The sequence below is a fragment of the Rhinoraja longicauda genome, chromosome 29, assembly GCF_053455715.1.
Source record: "Rhinoraja longicauda isolate Sanriku21f chromosome 29, sRhiLon1.1, whole genome shotgun sequence".
NCBI lineage: Eukaryota > Metazoa > Chordata > Chondrichthyes > Rajiformes > Arhynchobatidae > Rhinoraja > Rhinoraja longicauda.
In genome coordinates, this window is record NC_135981.1 from 7,094,605 (window position 1) to 7,122,561 (window position 27,957).

General features: G+C 46.5%; 2 protein-coding genes across 12 annotated transcripts in view; one reads left to right on the forward strand and one right to left on the reverse strand.

The window, feature by feature from the left end:
• The first annotated feature begins 4,558 nt into the window (after positions 1–4,558).
• Positions 4,559–5,543, forward strand: LOC144607727 (gap junction delta-3 protein-like). The gene has a single exon (XM_078424763.1). It carries the CDS (start codon positions 4,559–4,561, stop codon positions 5,414–5,416), a length of 858 nt encoding a protein of 285 aa, XP_078280889.1. The 3' UTR covers positions 5,417–5,543.
• A 19,622-nt stretch (positions 5,544–25,165) lies between these two features.
• The window catches only part of raraa (retinoic acid receptor, alpha a), a 524,616-nt gene continuing 521,824 nt past the window's right edge, over positions 25,166–27,957 (reverse strand). For all 11 annotated transcript variants that reach the window (XM_078424857.1, XM_078424854.1, XM_078424855.1 and 8 more), the window contains one exon: positions 25,166–27,823. In XM_078424857.1, coding sequence (XP_078280983.1) covers positions 27,624–27,823 — 200 coding nt within the window. In that variant the 3' untranslated portion in view covers positions 25,166–27,623. The remainder of the gene's footprint in view (positions 27,824–27,957) is intronic.

Consider the following 27,957-nt stretch of genomic DNA (forward strand, 5'->3'; position numbering starts at 1 on the left):
GGTGCAGGAGTAGGCCATTCGGCCCTTCGAGCCAGCACCGCCATTCACCGTGATCATGGCTGGTCAGCAACAATCAGTAACCCGTTCCTGCCTTCTCCCCATATCCCTCGACTCCACTAGTGGTAGTGGAAAGTCCAGAGTATTTTGCTGAGATACTTGGGGTGAGGGCTGCACAGAGTAGTTCGAGAACCACCCTCTGAAGAAGGGTCCTGACCCGAAACATCACCTATTCATGCCCTGCCGAGTTGCTCCAGCACTTTATCCCCTTTTCCTCGTCAACCAGCATCTGCAGTTCCTTGTGTCTCCGATTCTAGAACCTGATGGTTGATGGGAAGAAGCTTTTCTTGAACCTGAAGATAACGATGCTGGGGTTCCGGCACCTTCTTCCTGATGGTAGCAGGGAGGTGAAGCGGCCAACATGCTCCCATCCACACTAGTCCCACCTGCCCACGTTTGGCCCATATCCTTCACAACCCATCCTAACCATGTACCTTTCCAAATGTTCATCGCTCCTCTGATTCTTTCACCTGTCCCAAACTGGAGGTAATTCAACAGTGGCCAATTTTCCCAGCACGGGAACATCTTTGGGATGTGGAATGAAACGGGACCTGTAGAAACGTGCAGAGTTCCACAAAGATGGCAGGGGACAGTACGGTGGACGGCACGGTGGCGCAGCGGTAGAGTTGCTGCCATACAGAGCCAGAGGCACAGGTTCGATCCTGACAACGGGTGCTTTCTGCACGGAGCTTGTACCTTCTCCCTGCGACCACGTGGGTTTTCCCCGGGTGCTCTGGTTTCCTCCCACACTCCAAAGACGTACAGGTTTGTAAGTTAATTGGCTTGGGTAAAAATTGTCAATTGTCCCTCAATAGACAATAGACAATAGGTGCAGGAGGAGGCCATTCGGCCCTTCGAGCCAGCACCGCCATTCAATGTGATCATGGCTGATCATTCTCAATCAGTACCCCGTTCCTGCCTTCTCCCCATACCCCCTGACTCCGCTATCCTTAAGAGCTCTATCCAGCTGTCTCTTGAATGCATTCAGAGAATTGGCCTCCACTGCCTTCTGAGGCAGAGAATTCCACAGATTCCCAACTCTCTGACTGAAAAAGTTTTTCCTCATCTCAGTTCTAAATGGCCTACCCCTTATTCTTAAACTGTGGCCCCTTGTTCTGGACTCCCCCAACATTGGGAATATGTTTCCTGCCTCTAACGTGTCCAACCCCTTAATAATCTTATACGTTTCGATAAGATCTCCTCTCATCCCTCGCGTGTGGGATCGCTGGTTGACACGGACTCAGCAGTGGAACCTCCGTCACTGGAAATGTGACGCATGAAAACTGCTTGAGTCAGCATCTTTCTGTGTGTAATGCCATTCATCCAAACTCATAACGATAGCGATAAGAAGTTTAACTGCATTCCTCTCCTGTGCTATCCTGTGGTTATTTTGTACGTACCTATTATCTTGGTTTCTCCAATGACAGGCTTAAGTTAATGAGACCCACCTGTTATAGAGGCTGTGTGTTTGTATGACAGGACTGCGATTGGCATTCCTTAGCAACAATTCAGAAGCTGTTTGAAAGACTCATTAAAACTAAACTCTGTGTCTCGCAGTTTCAATGATTGTGTCGGCAGAAAGTTAACAAAGGTTTCCTGGCAACCTTTTCCCTCCCACCCTCCCATGCCTCCCTCCGTACACATGACATTTGGTGCAGTTTTGGCCCAAGTGCAGGAGTGACTTGGGGTGTAGGTGCAGGGAGGAAACTGCAGATGTTGGTTTAAACTGAAGATGGACACAAAAAACCTGGAGTAACCCAGCGGGTCAGGCAGCATCCCTGGAGGAGAGGAATGAATAGGTGATGTTTTGGGTCGAGACCCTTCTTCAGGCTGAGGGTCAAGAGGAAGGCTACAGTACATGAGAGGCTGGTGCATCCTGCTTTCACCAACAGCGATCTGAATCCAGTCTGAACAGTCACAATGGATCCCTTCTACTGACAGGTAATTTCAGCATAGGTTTCACCATGATCCTTGCAGGAAGAAGGTCCAGCGTATTAATTCTGTGTTGACTCAGGGCTGGAGATGGCTTTTAGTAACTGCATTTTGGGTTCAATTCCCTCGTGCAAAACCACAATTTTGTTTTCTACTCCGGTGAACGAGACTTGGAATACAGTTTTTGTTGATTTAGTATCAAACTTTTAAAAATGTATCTGTTCACCGGATTTAAATATTGCTGAAAAGGGCACTGTGGCGCAGCGGTAGAGTTGCTGCCTTACAGCACCAGAGACCTGGGTTCGATCCTTGACTCCCGCAGGAGTCTGTAGGAAAATAACTGCAGATGCATTTTGTGATACAAATCAAAGGTATCACAAAATGCTGGAGTAACTCAGGCAGCATCTCAGGAGAGAAGGGATAGACAATAGAGAATAGGTGCAGGAGAAGGCCATTCGGCCCTTCGAGCCAGCACCGCCATCCAATGTGATCATGGCTGATCATTCTCAATCAGTACCCCGTTCCTGCCTTCTCCCCATACCCCCTGACTCCGCTATCCTTAAGAGCTCTATCTAGCTCTCTCTTGAATGTATTCAGAGAATTGGCCTCCACTGCCCTCTGAGGCAGAGAATTCCACAGATTCACAACTCTCTGACTAAAAAAGTTTTTCCTCATCTCTGTTCTAAATGGCCGACCCCTTATTCTTAAACTGTGGCCCCTGGTTCTGGACTCCCCCAACATTGGGACCATGTTTCCTGCCTCTAACGTGTCCAAACCCTTAATAATTTAATACGTTTCGATAAGATCCCCTCTCATCCTTCTAAATTCCAGTGTATACAAACAAACCTAGTCGCTCCAGTCTTTCAACATATGACAGTCCCACCATTCCGGGAATTAACCTAGTAATGGGTGACGCTTCGGGTCGAGACCCTTCTTCAGACTCTTGTACGTTCTCCCAGTGACCTCGTGGGTTTTCTCCTGGTGCTCCAGTTTCCTCCCACATTCTAAAGATGTACAGGTTTGTAGGTTCATTGGCTTCGGTTTTTTTTTAAATTGTAAATTGTCCCCGGTGTTCGGATAGTGATAGTGTACGGGACGATCCCCGGCCGGCACAGTCTCGGTGGGCCAAAGGTCTTCCTTCCTGTTTCCGTGCTGTATCTCTAAGCTAAACGAAACAGCATTCTGAATCACTGAAATAGTGAGGGTAGTTGAAGTCAAACAGGTTGGGGAGTCTGGAGTTGTAGAGTAAGGATGAAACACTTTTTTCCCTGAAGGTTGTTAGTGAACTAGGTGGGTTTTAAAAGCAATCCAGAAATTCTATGTTGAAAGACCTGCAGTGGTTTGGACTTGTACTTCCAGACCGACAGTCCATTAACTTTAACATTAACGGCGGCATGAACATTGACTTCTCTAACTTCAGATAGACCCTGCTTTCCCTCCCCTTTCCCAGTTCTCCCGCTAGTCTTCCTGTCTCCGACTACATTCTATCTTGGTCTCGCTCCCTCCCCTAACATCAGTCTGAAGAAGGTGTCTCGACCCGAAACGTCACCCATTCCTGCTCTCCCGAGACGCTGCCTGGCCCATTGAGTTACTCCAGCATTTTGTGTCTACACTCCAAAGACGTACAGGTTTGTAGGTTAATTGGCTGGGCAAATGTAAAAATTGTCCCTAGTGGGTGTAGGATAGTGTTAATGTGCAGGGATCGCTGGGCGGCGCGGACCCGGTGGGCCGAAGAGCCTGTTTCTGCGCTGTATCTCTAAAAAAAAATCCATTAACATTTCTCTTTTTCCCAGTTCTGATGAAAGGTCTTCAACTTGAAACTTTAACTTTTCACGAGAGTCAGGAGTGTGATTAATTGTCCTCTCTACCGACAACAGAACTATGGAAATCTTACTTGTATTTTCCACAGATGCTCCCTGACCTGCTAAGTGTTTCCAACATTTCCCATTTTAATTTCAGATTTCCAGCATCTGCAATTTTTGATTTTCAATTATCCTCTGTTATCCTCAATTTTTAACGTGTCTCAGGCAGGGATTATCAGCAAGTATAATAATGTTGTTTATAGGACGGCACGGTGGTGCAGCGGTAGAGTTGCTGCCCCACAGCGCCAGAGACCCGGGTTCGATCCTGACTACGGGTGACGTCTGTATTGAGTTTGTACGTTATCCGTGACTGCGTGGGTTTTCTCTGGGATCTCCGGTTTCCTCCCACACTCCAAAGAAATACAGGTTTGTAGGCCAATGATATAATTGTAAATTGACCCTAGTGCATATACAGGATAGTGTTACTGTGTGGGGATCGCAGGTCGGCACGGACTCGGCGGGCTGAAGGGCCTGTTTCCTCACTGTATCTCTAAACTAAACTAAAAAAAAGATACATAACGAGTGACTCCAGATTCTCAGGAGGGTTCTTTGCCCTGAATTGTTTCCTCTGTTTCTCTTTCCGCAGATGCCGCCCGACCTGCTAAGTATTTCCAAGAGTTTCCGTTTTTCCTTCAATGTTTTTTTTTCTTCATATTTTTCTGCAGATTGTGAAGAGATAGCATCACCAAAGACAAGGCTGAGTTACCATGGGAGAATGGAGTTTCCTGAGCGAATGGCTGGACTCGATCAAAACGCACGCCCCCATGCTGGGTCGCGTGTGGCTGCTCCTCATGATGATATTCCGCATCCTTGTCCTGGCCACGGTGGGGAATGACATCTTCGAAGACGAGCAGGAGGAGTTTGCCTGCAACACCCTCCAGCCCGGTTGCAAGCAGGTGTGCTACAACAAGGCGTTTCCCATCTCCCCCTACAGGTTCTGGGTCTTCCACATCGTCTTCCTCTCTGTGCCGTCCTTGCTGTTTGTCGTCTACGCCGTACACCTGTCCTCGAAGGACGAGGAGACGCAAGAGAAGACCGGCATCATCCAAAGGAAGGAACCGGCCGGTAACGGAGTGCCACGGATACAGCAGTGCTACATTGTCCATGTGATCCTTCGGCTCTTTGCTGAAATCGGCCTGGTTGTTTCCCAGTACATGATATTTGGCTTCACGATCGAGCCGCAGTTTATCTGCAAGGGTTTCCCCTGCCCGCACATCGTCGACTGTTTTGTCTCCCGCCCAATGGAGAAGACTGTGTTTCTGATGTTTTATTTTGTCGTTAGCATCCTGTCCGCCCTTATCAGCCTCGTCGAGCTGGTGCACATACTTAAGAAGACGTTCAGCCGACAGCAACTGAAGACGTTTGAGAAGCAGAACCGTTCGAACAGTGACTATGAGAAGGGCAGAGTCCCACACTCAGTCCAGTTAATGGACAAGATGGTTATGGTGAACCTTATCTCCAACCACTCTGACATCGATTCGACTCACAAGACCAAGTCTTTGGGCAGCAGTAACAGTCGAAGATCTTCCCAATCGAGTGCAAAGAAACCTCCCCTCAACATCTAAGAACTGCAACGGTGAACTGCAACGGTGAACTGCAACGGTGAACTGCAACGGTGAACTGCAACGGTGAACTGTAACGGTGAACTGCAACGGTGAACTGCAACGGTGAACTGCAACATTGCAGCATTGCCAAGGAACTGCAACCATTTCAGGTGCAAAAAGTCACTTGTTCAAATCCTTTTGCATATTGAGTGCAAAACAGAATCAATTGTCATTCATCCACTTCTAATTTCATTGAGCTTGTATATTTGGTTAATTGTTTACCTGTTATTTGGTTGGTCATTATCAAATAGTGGAGGTTGGTAAGATGCACTGGAAACTGGCTTGATCACTTATGAATTGGAGATTCGGGACCACAGGGTGGTGGAGCTGGCAAAGCTGCTGCCTCAAGGCTCCTAGGCCCTCTGTTCTTGTGGAGTTTGCACCTTCTCCCCGTGTCCGCAAGGGGTCTCTCCTCCAGGGGCCCGGCTTTCCTCCCACATGCCGAAGACGTGCGGGTCGATGGGCTAATTGGCCACGTTAAATCGGCCCCTGGCGTGAGGTCGAGTGGTAGAAGCTGGGAAGGGTTTGTGAGGACGTGGTGGGAGTAAATGAGTGATTAGTGCGGGAATAGTGTGCTCGATGGTTGGCGCGGCCTCAGGGGGCCAAAGGGCTTGCCTCTGTGCTGCGTGTTTCTGATGGAGAATGGGCCTCGCTGATGGGGGGGGGGGGAGGTGTGGGTTCAGTGGGCTGCTGCAGTCCGTGACAGAGCAGAAACTGCAGGCCAAGTATCTGCCTGAACCAGTGGCCAGGGCCTGTTCAGCCCCTCGTGGGAATGGAAGGTGAGTTATGAAACCATCTAGAAACCTTCCGTTTTGTTCATGTTGACCTATTCCTTCTTAATTGTCCTTCAGCTCCGTTTATTGTCACGTGTACCGAGGTGCAGTGAAAAGCTTTTGTTGCGTCCTACCCAGTCAGCGGAATGACAATATGTGATTACAATCGAGCTATCCACGATGTACAGATACATGATGAGGGAATAACGTTTAGTGCAATGTGAAGCCAGTAAAGTCCGATCAAAGATGGCCCGAGTGTCCCCAGTGAGGTAGATAGTAGTTCAGCACTGCTCTCTGGTTGTGGTAGGATGATTCAGGTGCCTGATAACAGCTGGGAAGAAACTGTCCCTGAATCTGTTTATTTATCCATCCATTTATTTATTTGTTCACATGATGTGGACGCCTATCAATGCCCATCCCCAATTACCCATGAGCCAGAGGGCCACGTTAGGAACCATAGTTGAGAATAGTTAACGTCCAGTTTTGTTCTGGCCTTTCCTCGCCCCCTGTCCCCGCCCCTCTCCCCCCCCCCCCCACCCCCCACCCTATCTTTCAATATGAAGAAGGTTCCCACCCGAAACCTCACCTATTCCATTTCTCCAGAGATGCTGCCTGACCCGCTGACTCACTCCAGCATTTTGTGTCCATCTTCATTAAGAATCGATCACATTGGCTTGGAATCACATATCAGCAACCCTGGGATAAGGTTAGATTAAGGATAAGGATTCTTCCCCTCCCTGGTGGATAACCTTTCTCAAAGGGTTTCATGACTGTTAAAACAGAAACTAGCCATCAGTATTAGAATGCAATGGGACGAATTAAATGTATGAAGGGTCTTGACAGGATTGAAGTGCAGAGGTATGTTTCGACTTGCAGCAGTATTTTCACAAGTTCACAAGTGTAGGAGTAGAATTAGGCCATTCGGCCCATCAAGTCCAATCCGCCATTCAATCATGGCTGATCTCTGCCTCCCAATCCCATTTTCCTGCCTTCTCCCCATAACCCTTGACACGCGTTCTAATCAAGAATTTGTCTATCTCTGCCTTAAAAATATCCACTGACTTGGCCTCCTCAGCCCTCTGTGGCAATGAGTTCCACAGATTAACTACCCTCTGACTAAAGAAGTTCCTCCTCACCTCTTTTCTAAAAGACGCCCTTTAATTCTGAGGCTGTGACCTCTGGTCCTAGAATCTTCCCCACCAGTGGCTATGCCTTTCATTATTCTGTTCCAATGAGGTCCCCATTCAACTTTCTAAACTCCAGCGCGTCGAGACCCAGTGCTGTCAAACGCTCATCGTATGCTAACCCACTCTTTCCTGGAATCATTCTTGTAAACCTCCTCTGGACCCTCTCCAGAGCCAGCACATCCTTCCCTAGATATGGGGCCCAAATTTGCTCACAGTACTCCACATGCAGCCTCAAAGAGCCTCAGCATTACATCTCTGTTTTTGTATCCCATTGTTTATAACAAGAGGCCACTCATTTAAGACTTCGGATCTTGACGAAAATCTCTTCCTCCAAGGCAGTGGATACAAAATCTTTGACAATTTTAAGGCAGTTATATAAAAAATCAAATCAGTCAGGATCTTGTTAAATGGCAGAGCAAGATGGAAGGATTGTGACCTAAAGCTGGCCCCGAATTTATATGTTGCTGAGTCCAGGTTAGAGCGTGGAACCAGTGTCTCCAGGTAATGACTAGTCAACTACTGGAGGGTCCATGGATACTGGGTGAAAGCTCCTCTCAGTGATGTAGCCCGTGGACAATGTCCATGGTTGCACAGAGCACTGCCAACTGCTCTGGTAGTGTCTCCAGAGATTGAAAGTTGAAAGTACAGGATAGAAGGCTATGATCCTGGGAGACAGAATTCTCTCAGGGACAAATCCAGGCAGTGACAAGAGTTTGTGTGTGTACTTAATTTCATATATTGGAAGCCGTACATTTGTTCGTTTCAGGATAGTAACAAACCCTTCGCTTGCGGGATCAGTGGACTATTTCTGTACAATTTGCTAATCAGGGATGTGCTTAGGCATGGCAATACACTACTGGACTATTGTAAAGGCTATTTGTAAGGTAAGATTTTCACTGCTGGTTTGCTATTTGCACACGTGACAATAAAAGCACCATTGAAACAGTGGTTTGTTCGACCAGAGATACCAGGAATTACAGATGCTGGAATCTTGAGCGAAAAAAACAAAAAGTGCCGGAGTAACGCAGCAGGTCAGGCAGCATCTGCGGAAGGGATGTACGGGCGACGTTTCGGGTCGGAAGTCTTCTTCAGACTGAGAGGCGATGTTTTGGATCGGGACCCGACGCCAGTCTGAAGAAGACCATTCCTGACCATGAAATATTACCCAGCCATCCATCCTCTCCACAAATGCTGCCTGACCCACTGAGTTGCTCCAGCACTCTGTGGTTTGTTGGCATCGATGGGCTGGTCACCTGAATGTCGACCAGGTACTTGGGACAAGAACTAGGAAGGATCATCCGCATGTACACAGGAGTAAATTTAAAGCAATCACTGCTTTTGCGACAAGGGCAGTCAGCTGCAATAACTTAAAAATATATATATATCTATAAGATTGGCTGGTTCCAGTCTTGCACTAGATTGACATTACTGTATAAGAATTACAGTCAGTATTTGTTGTGGATTTTCTTACCACTGTACATGGAGCTTTTGAATTTATACTCTTTGATTAAAATGAGTTTTTAAATTTAAGTGGTGGTACAGCATTTTTGAACATTAAGTTGCCTCACAAAGACTTGAAGGGCCGGCAAGTGCATACATATTTCCGTCACACCATGTTTTAGTTCACTCCTGTGCTTTGGGGGCAAAGTGTTGAGGCTAAATCAGAGAGAAAGAACAACAAGAGAGTCTGAAGGAGGGTCTCGACCCGAAACGTCACCCATTCCTTCCCTCCAGAGATGCTGCCTGTCCCGCTGAGTTACTCCAGCATTTTGTGTCTACCTTCGATTTAAACCAGCATCTGCAGTTTTTTTTCCGACACAAGAGGTTAAATGGTTACTCATAGAACTTATCGAATAGTCAAAGGCCTGGATAGAGTGGATGTGGAGGCGATGTCTCCACCAAGCATTCAAATATGGAAAGGACTTGCATGTGAAATAGGGAAAGACTTAGTTGTTCCCTTTAAAGTTCAATGCCTCAGCCTTGCTTCAGGTTAGTGAAACACCATCATTAATTTCAGGATTAACCACTGTGCAACTGGAAAATCTCCACTTTGTACTCAGATGTTGACAAAATGATGTAATGTTCCCCCAGGAAAGGAACTATTGTTCTGTGATATTAATCTGCCTTGATTTATCTCACTCTGCAAAAAGGAACCAGTTGAATCAAGAACCCAATGCCGTGTGTCCAGATTTCAGCATATTCCAGAAAGCAAAAGGATAATGAAACGGTATTTCCCCCCGACATTTCTGCCTCACATCCCCTGTCTCTTCCTCGGCCACTCAACTACCTGCCTGTACAGCTCCTGGAATGTAAAAAAGCAAAACACAACTGCAGATGTCAATCTGAATTAAAAATAAAAAAGTTTCTTGAACTGAAACACGAACTCTGTCCCTCCTTGAATGCTGCCTGACCTGTTGAATATTTCCAATATCTCCTGCTTTAAATTCTTAATTTTCTACTCTTATCACTTCAGAGAAGTATAAGGGTTCTCATTTTGTTTTTTTACCAAGTGCCAAATAATCCTAGCGGGCAGTACAGTGGTACAGCGGCAGAGTTGCTGCCTTACTGCGCCAGAGGTCTGGGTTCAATCCTGACCACGGGTGCTGTCTGTATAGAGTTTATATGTTCTCCCTGTGACCGCGTGGGCTTTGTCCGGGTGCTCCGGTTTCCTCCCACACTCCAAAGACGTACAGGTTTGTGGGTTAATTGGCTTCTGTTGATTGCCCCTAGCGTGTAGGATAGCACTCGTGTACGGGTGATCGCTGGCCCGCGTGAACTTGGTGGGCCGAAGAGCCTGTTTCCGCGCTGGTTCTCTAAAAAGACAGTTTGAGATCTTCTTTCCTTAGGCAGCTCAGTCAATGTGATGAACACACCCAGTGTTCAAACCTAGCTTTTGGGCTCCATCACAAGTGTTGCCCTCAGGATCTGCTTCCTGCAAATTGTCCCTTGTGTGTAGGGAGCGGCTGAGAAAATGAGATAATATAGAACCAGTGTGAACTGGTGGTTGGCATGGACTCAGTGGGCCGAGGGGCCTGTTTCCATGTTGTATCTCGAAACTAAACTTTTCAGGTCCAAACCCTGAGCACTGATAGGAAGTGCGACACTGAATTAGATCTTTATTAATGTCCATAAGACATAAGGGGCCACAGTTTAAGAATAAGGGGTAGGCCATTTAGAACTGAGATGAGGAAAAACTTTTTCAGTCAGAGAGTTGTGAATCTGTGGAATTTTCTGCCTCAGAAGGCAGTGGAGGCCAATTCTCTGAATGCATTCAAGAGAGAGCTGGATAGAGCTCTTAAGGATAGCGGAGTCAGGGGGTATGGGGAGAAGGCAGGAACGGGGTACTGATTGAGAATGATCAGCCATGATCACATTGAATGGCGGTGCTGGCTCGATGGGCCGAATGGCCTCCTCCTGCACCTATTGTCTATTGTCTATAAGAGCAGAATTAAGTCATGCTGTTCATCAAGTCTGCACTGCCTTTCAATCATGTCTGATCTATCTTTCCCTCCCAACTCCATTCTCCTGCCTTCTCCCCGTAAACTTTGACGTCCTTACTATTCAAGAACCTATCAATCTCCGCTTTAAAAATACCGAATGACTTGGCCTCCACTGCTGTCTGTGGCAATGAATTCCACAGATTCACCGCCCTCTGGCTAAAGAAATTCTTCCTCATCTCCATTCTAAAGGTATGTCCTTTTATTCTGAAACTGTATCCTTAATCACTATAAATGTCTCAACTTCCCAACATCACTTTGCGTCTGTAATGGTGATATATATATTTTAATGGTTTTATACATGATATGGATTTTTATACATAGAGTAATGTTTATATGAATTCCTTACACTAAAGTTGTCTGCCTTTAAAATTAAACTCATATTTCTTTCATTGAGGTTAACGATCTGACACTTTTAAAAATATATTAACAAATTGAATATAGTTCCAATATTACCACAAATTCATTACTAAAAGATATATAATTTAAAGGAAACAATATTAGAAGTAATTAGGGTCATTTGCCCTCAGCATTTCCGTTTCCACCAGTTCTACCTTCCGATGCTCTTGAGAACATCGTCTCTACCAGTGGCCAAGAGTTATCAATGATCTACTGGGTATCACAAAATGCTGGAGTAACTCAGCGGGTCAGGCAGCATCTCTGGAGAGAAGGAATGGGTGACGTTTCGGGTCGAGACCCTTCATCAGTCTGAAGAAGGGTCTCGACCCGAAACATCACCCATTCCTTCTCTCCAGAGATGCTGCCTGTCCCACTGAGTTACTCCAGCATTTTGTGATACCTTCGATTTGTACCAGCATCTGCAGTTATCTCCCTACACCATGATCTACTGGGGATGATTAATTACTGTGTAGGAAGGAACCGCAGATGCTGGTTTAAACTGAAGATAGACACAAAAAGCTGGAATAACTCAGCGTCTGAGGAAGGGTCTCGACCCGAAACATCACCCATTCCTTCTCCCCAGAGATGCTGCCTGTCCCGCTGAGTTACTCCAGCATTTTGTGTCGGTCATGATTATTTATTGTCAGCTGTTCTCAGTCAGGGCAGGACTCTTGTTTCAAGCAGCTGCAACTTCAGCTGACAGGACCCAAATCTCTGGAGTTCCTTCTAAAGCTTTTAAAGGAGGGAAGTCTTCCTTTACGACTTGCCTTGAAATGTACGTCATGTGCTCAGTCTTCTATACTTCCATATATATTTTATATATTTAGTTTAATTAGCTTAATGAGTTAATTAAACCACGATTTATATATATATATATATATAATATATATAAATGCATTTATTTATATATTATATATAAATAAGGAGCTAATTAACCTATATATAGGTTAATTAGCTCCTCGTTTATATATAATATATTAATAAACACGTTTATATATATTTTGTTGGAATATATATATACATATATGTTTGTGTGTGTATATATATATATATGTTGTATTATATAATGTATATAAATACATTTATGCACACACACATACACACACAAATATATAAATATATATTTTTTTACTTATATACTACAACATAGAATATATTATATATTATATTTTCATTTAATTTTTTTAAAAAATTTTTATATATAAAATAAATGTATAAATTATATATATATATAAATCATGGGTTAATTAGTTCCTTGTGGCTTTGTATCTATCTCCTGGAAGGTATCTTGTGATGTGTGACCATGTTAAAGGTGCTTTGTAGATGTTGCCATTGTACTGATGGAATACTGGAGCGCCACATTCTGCATGAGTGCTTCTTCCTGCCAAAACTAAGCACCTGTTCTTCAGGTGCATAAAAACAATCCCATGAAGAAGAACAGGATACTTCTGGGTAATAGTTACCATGAAATATCTGTAAAATATCTGATCTTAGAGTCATTCAGCGTGGAAACAGGCCCTTCTGCCCACACTGACCAACATGTCCCATCTAAACTCACCCCACCTGCCTGCATTTGGCCCATATCCCTCTAAACCTGTCCTATCCATGTACCTGTCCAAATGTTATTTTAAACGTTGTTCATAAGTTCCTACGTTACAGGAGTAGAATTAGACCATTCTGCCCATCAAATCTACTACCCCATTCAATCATGGCTGATTTATCTTTCCCTATCAACACCTTCTCCCATAAGCCCTGACACCCATACTAATCAAGAATCTGTCAAATTGCTCCTTAAAAATACCCAATGACTTGGCCTCCACAGCCGTCTGTGGCAATGAATTCCACACATTCACCACCCTCTGGCTAAAGAAAAATTCTTCCTCATCTCCTATCTGAAGTTCATTGTGATAGGACCTTCCTCAACTACCACCTCTGGCACCTCGTTCCATACACCCACCACCCTTTGTGTAAAAAGGTTGTCCCTGAGGTGCCTTAAACCTCTGCTTCTTGATTCCCCTACTCTGGGTAAAAGGCTCTGTGCATTTACACTGTTTACTCCTCTCGTGATCTTGTGCACGTTACACTCATTACTTTGCTGCTGGTGTGGGTGCTGACAGATTCTTGAGTCAGTCACTCGATTTTGGGGCTCTGTTACGGGAAGGGAGAGACAGGGAGAGATTCAAGGGTATCCTCAAAACCTCCCTGAGGAAATTCAATACCTCCACTTACTCTGGGAATCTCTGGCCCACGACCTTTCACTTACTGACTTACTCGTACGTACAAGGAGAGTAGTTGGTTCATCCCAACCTTTCTGTCTCTCAGCTGAACTATTTATTCCATTAGCCCCATCCATCCTCTCCCCATTTTCTTGTGGTTTATTCTCTTTTGATCATGAATTTTCGATTCTTTGAGTTATCAACTATTTGAGAAAAGTTATCAAATGTTTGCGAAAAGTTATCACTTTTGATTATTTTTTGCCATGAACCTAGGACATAGAACAGTCCAACACAGGAAAAGGCCCTTCGGCTCTGGTGGCTCCTTGCTGCTGCTGACAGTCAGGCCTGAAAAACCCCATACAATGTTAACCCATCAAGTGACTGTTAAAGCCTGTAGCTAAAATATTACTGACTAAAATGTGAAAAATGACAGTTAAAGATGAAACGTATAGGAAAATAACTGCAGATGCTGGTACAAATTGAAGGTATCACAAAATGCTGGAGTAACTCAGCGGGCCAGGCAGCATCTGAGGAGGGAAGGAATGGGTGACGTTTCGGTCTGAAGAAGGGTCTCGACCTGAAAGGTCATCCCATCCCATCCCTTACCTCCTGAGATGCTGCCTGACCCGCTGAGTTACTCCAGGATTTTGTGATGCCTTCGTTAAAGATGAAACAATATATTCCTGTGGAAACAAGGAATTGCAGATGCTGGTTTACAAGATAGGACACAAAATAGTAACCCAGTATATCAGGCAGCATCAGACAGACTGAAGAAGAGTCCAGAACAAGGGGCCACAGTTTGAGAATAAGGGGTAGGCCATTTAGAACGGAGATGAGGAAGAACTTTTTCAGTCAGAGGGTGGTGAAGGTGTGGAATTCTCTGCCTCAGAAGGCAGTGGAGGCCAGTTCGTTGGATGCTTTCAAGAGAGAGCTGGATAGAGCTCTTAAGGATAGCGGAGTGAGGGGGTATGGGGAGAAGGCAGGAACGGGGTACTGATTGATAGTGATCAGCCATGATCGCATTGAATGGCGGTGCTGGCTCGAAGGGCTGAATGGCCTACTCCTGCACCTATTGTCTATTGTCTATTGTCTATTGTCGACCTATCCATGTTCTCTAGAGAAGCTGCCTGACCCGCTGAGCTACTGCACCACTGAGTGCAATATATTCCTGTACGTTTACCACCTGATTCCAGGCACAAACTAATCCTTGTATCACGAGTGCTCTCTACTGCTAGAGAAAAGGGATTACAGTTTTCATCATGGAAAAGAGTAAGTGGTAGTGACACCCAAACAATGTTATTTAACTTAAAACAGCAGTCTTTCGACACAAGAGACCGCAGAGGCTGGTACTGAAGCCAAAAAGCAAACTGCTACAGAAACTCAGCGGGTCAAACAGCATTTCAGTTTTGTAAGAACAAATAAATGCAAATGTTGGTTTATACCACAGACAGACGTCACTGGAGGTCAGGATCAAACACAGGTCTCTGGCGCTGTAAGGCAGCAGCTCTACCCGCTGCACCACTGCAAAGAGGAAGGCAATCTTTCGGGTCGTAACCCTGCATCAGGACTTCTTTGATATCGTTCATCATTCTGCAGAATGTTAAGTCTACATCAGCAAGACTGCCAAAAATGTTGAGCTTGAGTTTACTTCATTGTCATGTGTACCGAGGTACAGTGAAAAGACACAATCAACTACTGATCCTGCAATCTTGAGCAAAACATGGCGCAGAAGGAACTCAGTGGGTCAGGCAACATCCAGGGTGAGAATAGTCAGCACCTTTTTCCAAGGATGGAAAAATCAAATACTAGAAGGCATAGTTTTAAGGTGAGAGGGGCAAAGTTTAAAGTAGATGTGCAGGGCAACCTTTTTTACACAGAGGGTGGTGAGTTCATGGAACAGGCTGTCGGGGGTTGTGGTGGAGACAGATACAATCGTGGCATTTAAGCTTTTGGATAAACACATGGATATGCAGGGAATGGGTGGATATGGATTACACACAGGTAGTTAAGAGATGGACACAAAATGCTGGAGTAACTCAGTGGGACAGGCAGCATCTCTGGAGAGAAGGGATGGGTGATGTTTCGGGTCGATTCCCTTCGTCAGACTGTTGCCTGATTCAGATAAGAGATGGACTTGGCATCCAGTTTGGCGCAAAGTGTGGGCCAAAGGGCCGGTTCTTGTGCTGCAATGTTCATAGAGTCATAGAGTGATACAGCATGGAAACAGGCCCTTCAGCCCAGCTTGCCCATGCCGACCAAAATGCCCCATCTACACTAGTTCCACCTGCCTGCGTTTGGCCCATATCCTTCTAAACCTATACCATCCATGTACCTGACTAAATGTTTCTTGAACGTTGTGATAGTACCTGCCACAGCTACCTCCTCCGGCAGCTCGTTCCGTACACCCACTGTTCTGTGCTAATCCCCCAGTGGGTATGTGGGAGGACCGTTAAGGGGGCAATGGGGAGGGCATCTTGCGGGCAATGACATGGAGATGGCAGACAAGGGAAAGGGAGAAGGCAATTCTGGATTTAGTGTTGTGTAATGATCCTGATCTGATAAGGGGACTAGAGGTAAAAGAGCCATTAGGAGGCAGTGATCACAACATGATAAGTTTTACTCTGCAAATGGAAAGGCAGAAGGGAAAATCGGAAGTGTCGGTATTACAGTATAGCAAAGGGGATTACAGAGGCATGAGGCAGGAGCTGGCCAAAATTGACTGGAAGGAGGCCCTAGCAGGGAAGACGGTAGAACAGCAATGGCAGGTATTCCTGGGAATAATGCAGAGGTTGCAGGATCAATTTATCCCAAAGAGGCGGAAAGACTCTTAAGGGGAGTAAGAGACACCTGTGGCTGACGAGGGAAGTCAAGGATAGCATAAAAATTAAGGAGAGGAAGTATAACATAGCAAAGAAGAGTGGGAAGACAGAGGATTGGGACTCTTTTAAAGAGCAACAAAAGTTAACTAAAAAGGCAATACGGGGAGAAAAGATGAGGTACAAGGGTAAACTAGCCAATAATATAGAGGAGGATAGCAAAAGTTTTTTTAGGTACGTGAAGAGGAAAAAAATAGTCAAGGCAAATGTGGGTCCCTTGAAGACAGAAGCAGGGGAATTTATTATGGGGAACAAAGAAATGGCAGACGAGTTAAACCGTTACTTTGGATCTGTGTTTACTGAGGAGGATACACACAATCTCCCAAATGTTCTAGGGGCCGGAGAACCTAGGGTGATGGAGGAACTGAAGGAAATCCACATTAGGCAGGAAATGGTTTTGGGTAGACTGATGGGACTGAAGGCTGATAAATCTCCAGGGCCTGATGGTCTGCATCCCAGGGTACTTAAGGAGGTGGCTCTAGAAATAGTGGAAGCATTGGAGATCATTTTTCAATGTTCTATAGATTCAGGATCAGTTCCTGTGGATTGGAGGATAGCAAATGTTATCCCACTTTTTAAGAAAGGAGGGAGAGAAAACGGGTAATTATAGACCAGTTAGTCTGACATCAGTGGTGGGGAAGATGCTGGAGTCAATTATAAAAGACGAAATTGCTGAGCATTTGGATAGCAGTAACAGGATCATTCCGAGTCAGCATGGATTTACGAAGGGGAAATCATGCTTGACAAATCTACTGGAATTTTTTGAGGATGTAACTAGGAAAATTGACAGGGGAGAGTCAGTGGATGTGGTGTACCTCGACTTTCAGAAAGCCTTCGACAAGGTCCCACATAGGAGATTAGTGGGCAAAATTAGAGCACATGGTATTGGGGGTAGGGTACTGACATGGATAGAAAATTGGTTGACAGACAGAAAGCAAAGAGTGGGGATAAATGGGTCCCTTTCGGAATGGCAGGCAGTGACCAGTGGGGTACCGCAAGGTTCGGTGCTGGGACCCCAGCTATTTACGATATACATTAATGACTTCGATGAAGGGACTAAAAGTACCATTAGCAAATTTGCAGATGATACTAAGCTGGGGGGTAGTGTGAATTGTGAGGAAGATGCAATAAGGCTGCAGGGTGACTTGGACAGGTTGTGTGAGTGGGCGGATACATGGCAGATGCAGTTTAATGTAGATAAGTGTGAGGTTATTCACTTTGGAAGTAAGAATAGAAAGGCAGATTATTATCTGAATGGTGTCAAGTTAGGAAGAGGGGATGTTCAACGAGATCTGGGTGTCCTAGTGCATCAGTCACTGAAAGGAAGCATGCAGGTACAGCAGGCAGTGAAGAAAGCCAATGAAATGTTGGCCTTCGTAACAAGAGGAGTTGAGTATAGGAGCAAAGAGGTCCTTCTACAGTTGTACCGGGCCCTGGTGAGACCGCACCTGGAGTACTGTGTGCAGTTTTGGTCTCCAAATTTGAGGAAGGATATTCTTGCTATTGAGGGCGTGCAGCGTAGGATCACTAGGTTGATTCCCGGAATGGCGGGACTGTCGTATGTTGAAAGGCTGGAGCAATTAGGCTTGTATACACTGGAATTTAGAAGGATGAGGGGGTATCTTATTGAAACATATAAGATAATTAGGGGATTGGACACATTAGAGGCAGGAAACATGTTCCCAATGTTGGGGGAGTCCAGAACAAGGGGCCACAGTTTAAGAATAAGGGGTAGGCCATTTAGAACGGAGATGAGGAAGAAACTTTTCAGTCAGAGAGTGGTGAAGATGTGGAATTCTCTGCCTCAGAAGGCAGTGGAGGCGAGTTCGTTGGATGCTTTCAAGAGAGAGCTGGATAGAGCTCTTAAGGATAGCGGAGTGAGGGGGTATGGGGAGAAGGCAGGAACGGGGTACTGATTGAGAGTGATCAGCCATGATCGCATTGAATGGCGGTGCTGGCTCGAAGGGCTGAATGGCCTACTCCTGCACCTATTGTCTATTGTCTATAGGTCTATTGAGATTGTTCAGGCAATTTAATAGTAATGTGTGGCTAATGAAAGAAAAGGTTCCCTTAAAGATCAGCATGGCTGTATGGTGGGAAAATAACTGCAGATGCTGGTTCAAATTGAAGGTAGACACAAAATGCTGGAGTAACTCAGCTGGTCAGGCAGCATCTCAGGAGAGAAGGCATGGGTGACGTTTCGGGTCGAGATTTTTCTTCAGCATGGCTGTATTTGTGTACAGCCACAAACGATGGGACAAATATTCACTTAATATCTCGCTTTTTACTGGGGAGATCAAAGAAGCTAAAAGAATTGAGGCACTTGATTCTCAGATCATATACAAATGACCAAAGAGGAGTTATTCGTGATTTTAAAGCAAATTAAGGTGGATAGGATGGGATTTAGAGAGATATTGGCCAAATACGAGAGAATGGGACTAGCCCAGAATGCCAACTTGATCAGCATGGACAAGGTGGATAAGGGTCTGATTCCATGCTGTATAACTCTATCACTCAATTCTATTTTGTATACAAAATCAAGAGAGGAATGGATCGGGTGGATGCACAGAGTCTTTTACCCAGAGTAGGGGAATCGAGGACCATAGGTTCAAGGTGAAGGGGAAAAGATTTAATAGGGATATCTTGAGGGGTAACTTTTTCACACAGAGGGTGGTGGGTGTATGGAACGAGCTGCCAGAGGAGGTAGTTGAGGCTGGGACCATCCCAACGTTTAAGAAACAGTTGGACAGGTACATGGATAGGACAGGTTTGGAGGGTAATGGACCAAGCGCAGGCAAGTGGGACTAGGATAGTTGAGAGTCAGAGAGTTGTGAATCTGTGGAATTCTCTGCCTCAGAAGGCAGTGGAGGCCAATTCTCTGAATGCATTCAAGAGAGAGCTAGATAGAGCTCTTAAGGATAGCGGAGTCAGGGGGTATGGGGAGAAGGCAGGAACAGGGTACTGATTGAGAATGATCAGCCATGATCACATTGAATGGCGGTGCTGGCTCGAAGGGCCGAATGACCTCCTCCTGCACCTATTGTCTATTGATAGCTGGGACATTGTTTGCCGGCATGGGCAAGTTGGGCCGAAGGGCCTGTTTCCACACTCTATGACCCTCTGACTCTGTGAAAACTGGGTGGCCATCGTTATGCGGCCTTCTTCAGACTCTGACCCAAAACGTCACTGACCCGCTGAGTTACTCCAGAACCTTGCGTTTATCTAAAACCACACTACTAGTCTCTTGGCCAATGACTCGTACAATAGCAAATATGAACGTGATTACTTACCGGTAACACCAAGGGTTACGCTCGTTAATTCAGCAATGGGAACAATTTTGGACAAACCATTTCTCCTGGTGTATTGTTCTTGACGGAACGTAACTGAGTGTATTGTCAGCCGTCTCCTCAGCTGTCCTTCCCCAAAGTACCTACTCACGCAAGTCAGCGGAGGAGAACACACTCCTGATCCCACTGAACCCAACTCCCAGTGGGAAGCCTGGAAGGAAAGCACTTATCCCAACTTCTTGATCCAGGGGTTTGCTTTGCATTTGGCCCGTCCACCCAGGCGTGGCAATTAAAAGCGACACTTTGTGCTAAGCACCACACCTGCAAGCTGCACAGGATGTGGAAAGGATCGATGAGAAAGTTACCAGGATTGGAGGGATGGTGTTATAAAGGGAGGTTAGATAGACTGGGTAGGAAAATAACTGCAGATGCTGGTACAAATCGAAGGTATCACAAAATGCTGGAGTAACTCAGCGGGTCAGGCAGCATCTCAGGAGAGAAGGAATGGGTCGGGTCGAGACTCGAAACGTCACCCATTCCTTCTCTCCTGAGATGCTGCCTGACTTGCTGAGTTACTCCAGCATTTTGTGATACCTTTGATAGACTGGGCCATTTCCCCCATGAGCTTTGGAGGTTGAAAGGACACCTTTATAGCGATATATGAAATCATGAGGAGTGTAGATAAGGTGGACAGTCACAGTTATTTTCTCCAGGGAAGTCTAAAACTAGAGGGTATTATGGGCTTAAGGTGGGGGGGGAAAGATTTAGACGACCGAGGCAGGTTTTTTCACACATGGGTTGGTGGGTAAATGGAACAAGCTGTCAGAGGAAGTGGTGTAGGTGAGTACAATTATAATGTTTTAAAAATGTTCGGGTAGATATATGGAGAAAAGAACATGGGCCAAACACAAATTGGACTAACTTTTTAGACATCTAGGCCGGCATAGACTAGTTGGGCCGAAGGGCCTGCTTCCATGCCTGAAAACTCTATGACTTTCTTGTGAAGCAATTATGAGATTTGGATCATATCTGCAGGGATCGCTAGTCGGCGTGGACTCGGTGGGTTAATTCCCGGGATGGTGGGACTGTCACATGAGGAAAGATTGGATGGACTGGGCTTGTATTCACAGAAGTTTAGAAGGATGAGAGGGGATCTTACAGAGACGTATAAAATTATGAAAGGACTGGACAGGCTAGATGCAGACAAAGTGTTCCCAATGTTGGGGGAGTCCAGAACCAGGGGCCACAGTTTAAGAATAAAGGGGAGGCCATTTAAAACTGAGGTGAGAGTTGTGAATTTGTGGTATTCTCTGCCAATGAAGGCAGTGGAGGCCAATTCACTGGATGAATTTAAATGAGTTAGATAGAGCTCTAGGGGATAGCGGAATCAAGGGATATGGGGAGAAGGCAGGCACGGGTTACTGATTGTGGATGATCAGCCATGATCACAATGAATGGCGGTGCTGGCCAAATGGCCTCCTCCTGCACCTATTTTCTATTTCCACGCTGTATCTCTAAACTAAACTGAGGTGCTTATATTATTGGGACGGGCGGGGAGATTGTGGGCTCCTGGTGAGTGGGAAGAAGTTAAAGGAAGTTTCCCTCAGGCACTCCTGTGTCACTCCAACTGCGGAGTGCACTGGAGAAGCAGTCTCTTCGTCCAAACCAATTTATCATCCTTGATTCACTGCAGTAGAAAAAAGAAACATGCAATTTCAGGAAAATAAAATGTACGTACTATGTCAGAAACGACTATGCGTGATTGTAGAATAAATATAACTTTATTCTTTTGCCAGTAGACTTCATGAAAAGTTTAACAGTAACATCTGCACAGGTAAAGCCTTGTTATAGGAGGTCTTACTGTACAGTCTGACCCAGTACACTAACACATCCATGAACAGAACAAGAACTCATCGTTAACAGTGGAAGTGTCAGGGTGATTTTTTTTTTTAAACAAAATGTGTAACTGTACCTTTTAATTTGTGGCTGTTTCACGATAGAAAAGAACTGTGTAAAATAGGACACTGAATTTCATCCACATTGCCACTCACAGAGATAGGGATGTGCTGTCACTGAGCTGGGAGAAGGTGGCGGATGGGGAGGGAAGGGGGGGGGGTGCTAGGAGAAGTTCGCTCACAAAATAGAGCAGGATGATACATCTGTGAAGAGAGGGGGTTAAATACACTGCACCCAAGGGAGAAAAAGATTTGCATCATGACCTATAACTCACAACGACCCCAAACACTTGTGCCCTATCAGCTCTGGATCACAAACGAGAATACAATGTCTTTCTCCTCTTATGCACTTCAATGACTGCAAGGCACCGCCACCTTCCAGTGGGCCTGTCTCAAGCAGTCCAAGGTGTTTTGTCCATTCCAGCCACCCTTTGAAAATTAACTTGTAGTAATAATAATGACCAGCGGGCGGCAGCATCTGCTCACTCTCATCGCGGCCGTGTAATCTGCACAGCGTTTTCAGATGTTGGGTAAAAATGGACTGCATCAGTCAAATTGACAGCTAAAATTCAAATAAATACTATATATATATATAACAAAAATATAATTTGCTGCAAATTCTCCTTTCATGAAAACTGGAGCAATGAGGGGGAGAATTTGCTCAAAGTTAAAAAAAAAAAATCTGCTGGCTTTTAAACTGCTAAAGAGTTATTTATCCATAAACTTCCTTGAAAATCGCTTCCCAGAAAAGGCACAGAACTCGAAGGATCAATGGCCAGTTTGACCTGCTGCTGCTGCGCTTCCCAGAGGTGACGGGACACGTGAACTGTGGAATCGGTATCAATGGTAGGTAGGTAGTTTTGAAGGTATCTTCACTGGGAAGCCCCTGGTAAGATTGTCCAAGTGATCGGGTCTAATCTGCATCAATGTACGGTTGGCGGTACCATTGGCATTACTTTATCAACCTCTCCGAAGACTATGGGCGGCACCAAGGCGTGTCTCAACAGCAATGTGCTGGCCTTCATTGTAGCAAATGTAAGGTATGGATTGAGCTGCATTTCAGGAGTTTAGTGGGACACAAGAGATCCAGCAGGGAGATCAGGATTCCTCATTAGTACGGGCGTCAGGGGTGAATGGGGAGAAGACAGGAGAATGGGGTTGAGAGGGAAAGGTTGAATGGCGGAGTAGACTTGACGGGCTGAATGGCCTAATTCTACTCCTATCACTTATGAACTTATCTCTGGGATCCTGCCGTTTTGGACAGATGCTGGGCTCCCAAATTCCGGTGCCTGTGTTGATTCGGGATGGTGAGAGTCACGCACACCGCGTGGGAAGGGGTCTGATCCGCACAAATCTATCTGCTCGCTTCTCCTGGGATGATGGTCCCCAAAGAAAGGTGGCCTGAGATGGAGACTGACGGGGGAGGGGTCTGTGCTGGGACCAATTTTGACAACAGCGATCCAGGCTACAAGGGTACCACACCAATCTAGTATCGAGCCAAAGCTTGTGGTATCTGCTGCTTCTGAAATGTCCATCCGAAATGGTCCAATCTAGGGTAGCATTCCTCCCCATTTGAAAACGTCAAAGACCAGAGGGCTTTAAGACGAGAGAGGCAAAGTTTAAAGGAGATGTGTGGGGCAGGTTTTGTTTCAATACAGGGTGGTGGAAGCTCGGAACCTACAGGGTGGTGGAGGCAGATGCGATAGTGGCATTTAAGAGGGTTTTAGATAAACACGTGGAAACGCAGGGAATGGAGGGGTATGGATCACGCAGGTGTACGCAGAGGTGGGTAGTTTACATTGGCATTTTGTTCGGCACAGACATTGTGGGCCGAAGGGCCTGTTCCTGTTTTGAGCCGTTCTATGTTCTGCTTCAATGGGAAGCTCAGGGGGGCACGCAGACAAACACGAGAGCAGCTCGTGGGCTAGACAGATCGCAAGGCCTCCCGTCAAGTCAAGTGCCTTTAGGGAACAGCCTCTTCATCTTCTGCTAGGTGGGCGGTCTCTGGCCAAGTTACACCGTTTCCATGTAGGAAGAAACCTGCAGATGCTGGTTTACACTGAAGATAAAGCACAAAACGCTGGAGTAACTCAGCGGGCCAGTCAGCATTTTCTGGAGAAAAGGAATAGGCGACGTTTCGGGTCGGGTCTGAAGATCCGAAACATCACCTATTCCTTTTCTCCGGGGATGCTGCCTGACCCTCTGGAGTTACCGCAGAATTTCGTGTCCATCTTCGGCAGAGGCAGCTTTGTTCTCCCCTATTAATTGCAAAGGCCTCTCTCATCACCTCGAAGGTCATGGTCCAGCTAAACCTCAGGCCAAACAGTGAGGGAGTCCCGCCAGCTCTGGTCACCCCACTGCTGAGATGCAAACACCCTGGTTCCTCTCAGCCTTTCACCCTGTCAAGGTGATTTACATTCAGCCGACAAATAAGAAAAAAACCCCGGTCAATATCCAGGGAATGAGAGACCTGTGATGGTGCTACAGTGGAGTGCCGGGTCTCGGAGTGGATTTCTAATTTTGACACGGGTTGAAGGTCAAAATCATTCCCTCAAAGCTGATGTTATAAAAGCCATCAATAACACCCCCCAGCGCCCGGTCCAATCTTCGCAGAGGAACCCAGATCGATTGAAATCCGTGGCAGATTGTCCTTTCCATTCAATGTCACGCCTGCTTGAATCCTTGCCTGAATCGTGATTGATAATTTGCTTTTTTAGAGCTGCATCTATTCTTCCCTTTTTGATTCGAACCTGAGGCCTGCGGGAAGGCCCGAGTGTCCGTGTCACGGGACCGGTTGGGGAACTTGCTCACCTTGCGAAATAAGGGTGGAAACGAACCGTTGGTGCCAATGAATGACTTTGTCAGACCGCCGTGAAATCCAAGTTGGTTCATTCAGGGAAGTAGAGCCTGTAGACCTTGCCTGGGTTATGGTCCTAATCCAACACCCCCCCCCCCCCCATCCCCGCTGTTCTCTCTGCGTGCGGACAGCACAGCGGTACGACCGGCAGAGTCGTTGCCTCACAGCGCCAGAGACCCAGGTTCAATCCTGACTCCTGGCACCGTCTGTGTGGAGTTTGCACATTTCCCCCCTCTGTGATCTTCTGCATTTCCTCTGCTTTCCTCCCACATCCTCAGGGCATGTCGGTCGGGGAGTTCATGGGCCTCTACAATTTGTCCCTTTGTGAAGGAAGTCGATGAGAATATGGGGGCAAACAAAAATGGGGAATAGTGTGAGGCTAGGGTGTGGGATTGATGGCTGGCATGGACTGGCTGGTGGGCTGAAGGGCCTGCTTCTGTGCTGTGTTTCTCTATCACTCTGCGCCCACACAGTTGTATCAAACTGCTCGCAGCGGTTCCAGGGCACCAATCCCCTCACAGAGCTCTTACGGGGTGATTAGTGCGGGTGTCAGGGCTGATGGGGAGAAGGCAGGAGAATGGGGTTCAGAGGGAAAGATAGATCAGCAACGATTGAATGGAGAAGTAGACCTGATGGGCCGAAGGTTTAGAAGAATGAGGGGGGGGGGGGGGGGGGGACCTCGTTGAAACTTATTGTACATTGAAAAGCCTGGCTAGAGCGGATGTTTCCACTAGTGGGAGAGTCTAGGACCAGAGGCCACAGCCTCGAAAATAAAAGGATGCACATTTAGAAAGGAGATGGGGAGGAATTTCTTTAGTCTGAGGGTGGCGAATCTGTGGAATTCATTGCCACAGACGGCTGTGGATGGATATTTTTAAGGTGGAGATTGACGGATTCTTGATTAAGTCGGGTGTCAGGGGTAATGGGGAGAAGGCAGGAGAATGGGGTTGAGAGGGAAAGATAGATCAGCCATGATTGAATGGCGGAGTAGACTTGATGGGATGGATGGCCTAATTCTGCTCCTCGAACTTATGAATGGTCTACTTCTGCTCCTATACTTTATGAACAGGATCAATAAATGGTTTCCTTGCTGTGAGACGCGGACATCAAGGGGTCCAGGTCTGTGCCTTGGTGGGCGAGTGGCCTCCCCTCCTTCAGCCGAGATCTGGCAGGGAGAGTGTAGGAGACAGTGTGGCCGAGTGATACAGAGTCCAGCCTGTGGCAGCACGCACACCCAGTTACGCCTGCTTCACTCTCGGAAACGTGTGCGACATCAAACTCGGCAGTCTTAAAGTATCCAACAAAAAAAAACTCCAATACAGTTAAAAGCTTTAACTTATAACGAGATAACCGAGAGCCAAACCAGCAGAGGTGGAAAGGCGGCTGACTGACTGGCCGCTCGCCCGCTGTCAGAGCATCCTGAGTACTGTGCAGACCCACGTTCCACAGCAGCTCACCACGGTCGTATAACCCGGACCAAACCCAAACCCTTGACAGAAACAAAATGCTGGAGTAACTCAGCCGGGGCAGCATCTCTGGAGAGAAGGAATGGCCGACGTTTCGGGTCAAGACCCTTCTTCAGATCCTTTTGGAAACCCCCTCCTTGTGTTCCTGCCAAGGATGCCACTCGGTGTGATCCACCCACCCCTCCTGCGGTCAAATTTAATCCACTGATCGCTACCGAGGCTGGTATACTGCTTCGGCAAAGATTTCTAAAAGGTTTGTGTTAAAATAAAACATACTCCACCCTCCGGCTGACAATTGGTTAGCAACGGACAATTTAATGGTCGTCCTAGCTGGCCCAAGACCTGGTCGCTCAGCCAAATAAGACTCGCGGATAGGGGGAACTTTATCCTGGACAGACCCCCAACTGGGGACTGGCCACCAAACTGGGCCCAGGGGCCTGAGGTGTGGCCTTGCCTATGTGCCTTCACTGCATCCCTTGCCCTGTCGTACATCGGCCTGCCTGGGACATCGGAAACCTACAAAGTACTTCGGAACCATGCGCTCTCTCAGAATAAATGTGCTTAAAATGAACATCCCACCCACCAACAAAGGCATAAAAGAACTTCTCGTGAGTACATTAAACTGAACAGCATATTTACAGTCATCCCTAGTGTAACCTAGCTACCTTCATTATTGTCCAGTTTGTTTGCAACTCTTCAAAAATGTAGCAACTTCATCATATTTATTTTTTTTGCGTTTTTGTTTCTTCCTCCTCTGGTCGATCCAATTTTAAAACAGTCCAACAAAAATAATCCATTAAATGTTTCATTCATATAAACTTCTCTTTTGTTCAAATTCCTCATTTTGGATACTACTGGATTGTGCGCTGGAGAATCCCAGTCTATCAACTAGTATTATATCAGATTATGAAAGATAAACAAAAGGAGAGGAAAAATATTTTTAAAAAAAATAAACACAATGGTCTTCATCGTTCTCTGCTAGCAGTAAGTCAAAGCGTGTTCTAAACCGTAGAAGCTGGCGGCTTGCAACAGGGAGTGCAGTTTGGTTTGAGAACTGCCGATTCCTATTTTGGAAGGTGGATATTTCTCTGTGTATGTGCGGCATGCACACATCCCGTGGGTGTGTGGCACACGCACATGTCTTGCGTGCATGTGTGGCATGTGCATGTCGTGTGCGTGTCATCTGCACACTCGCCCCGTGTGTCCGTGTTCAGGTGTGTGTTGCGTGTTCACGTGTGTGTTGTGTATCACATGCGCACGTCTTGTGTGTCTGTTTAGCCGTGTGTTGCACGCATATGCGTGTGTATGTCCGTGTTTAGGCGCGAGTTGTGCGTGCACACCTGCATGCGTGCGTCTGTGTTTAGGTTCGCGTGCGTGCGTGCGTGCGTGCCGGTGTGTGCGTGCGTGTGCACTCCGTATCTGGTGCTCAGCACAACTCTTGAATTCGATGCCCACGATAGTTAAGCACTTGACTTCCAGCTTGGCTTAGGTGCAAGTTCCGACCAGTCTCGACTGCCTTCCTTCCACAAGCTGCAGAGTGCGTGGCAAACATTACAGTGGCTCTCCCGTGAACGCTTCGTCTTTTGCAAACACTTCAAACATCCTCGTGAGCGAGAGCCGGGCCCGCTTGTTCCTTCCTCCGTGGCCTCGGGAAGCTACGATGACTGGGTGTTGGGACTGCTGCTGCTGGCTGAGCTGGGGGATAGGCTGGGGCTGCTGCAGGCCCGGGCAGCGCTGGCCTTACTGCAGGGCGAGGAGGAAGGGTCAATGCCATCAGAATTTTCCAGCATCTCCTGAATGAGGGGCGGCATCGATCCGGGAATCTCCATCTTGAGTGTGATCACCCGCTCGGCTCCTGAAACAAAGGGACAGGCGGCCGTGAGAATCAGGGGATCGGACTGAACCACTTTGATTCATGCTCAGATACTGAAGCCTGCAGCTAATCACTGCAGAAATACACACATTTACAGTTGGTGAAGCCAGTCCTGC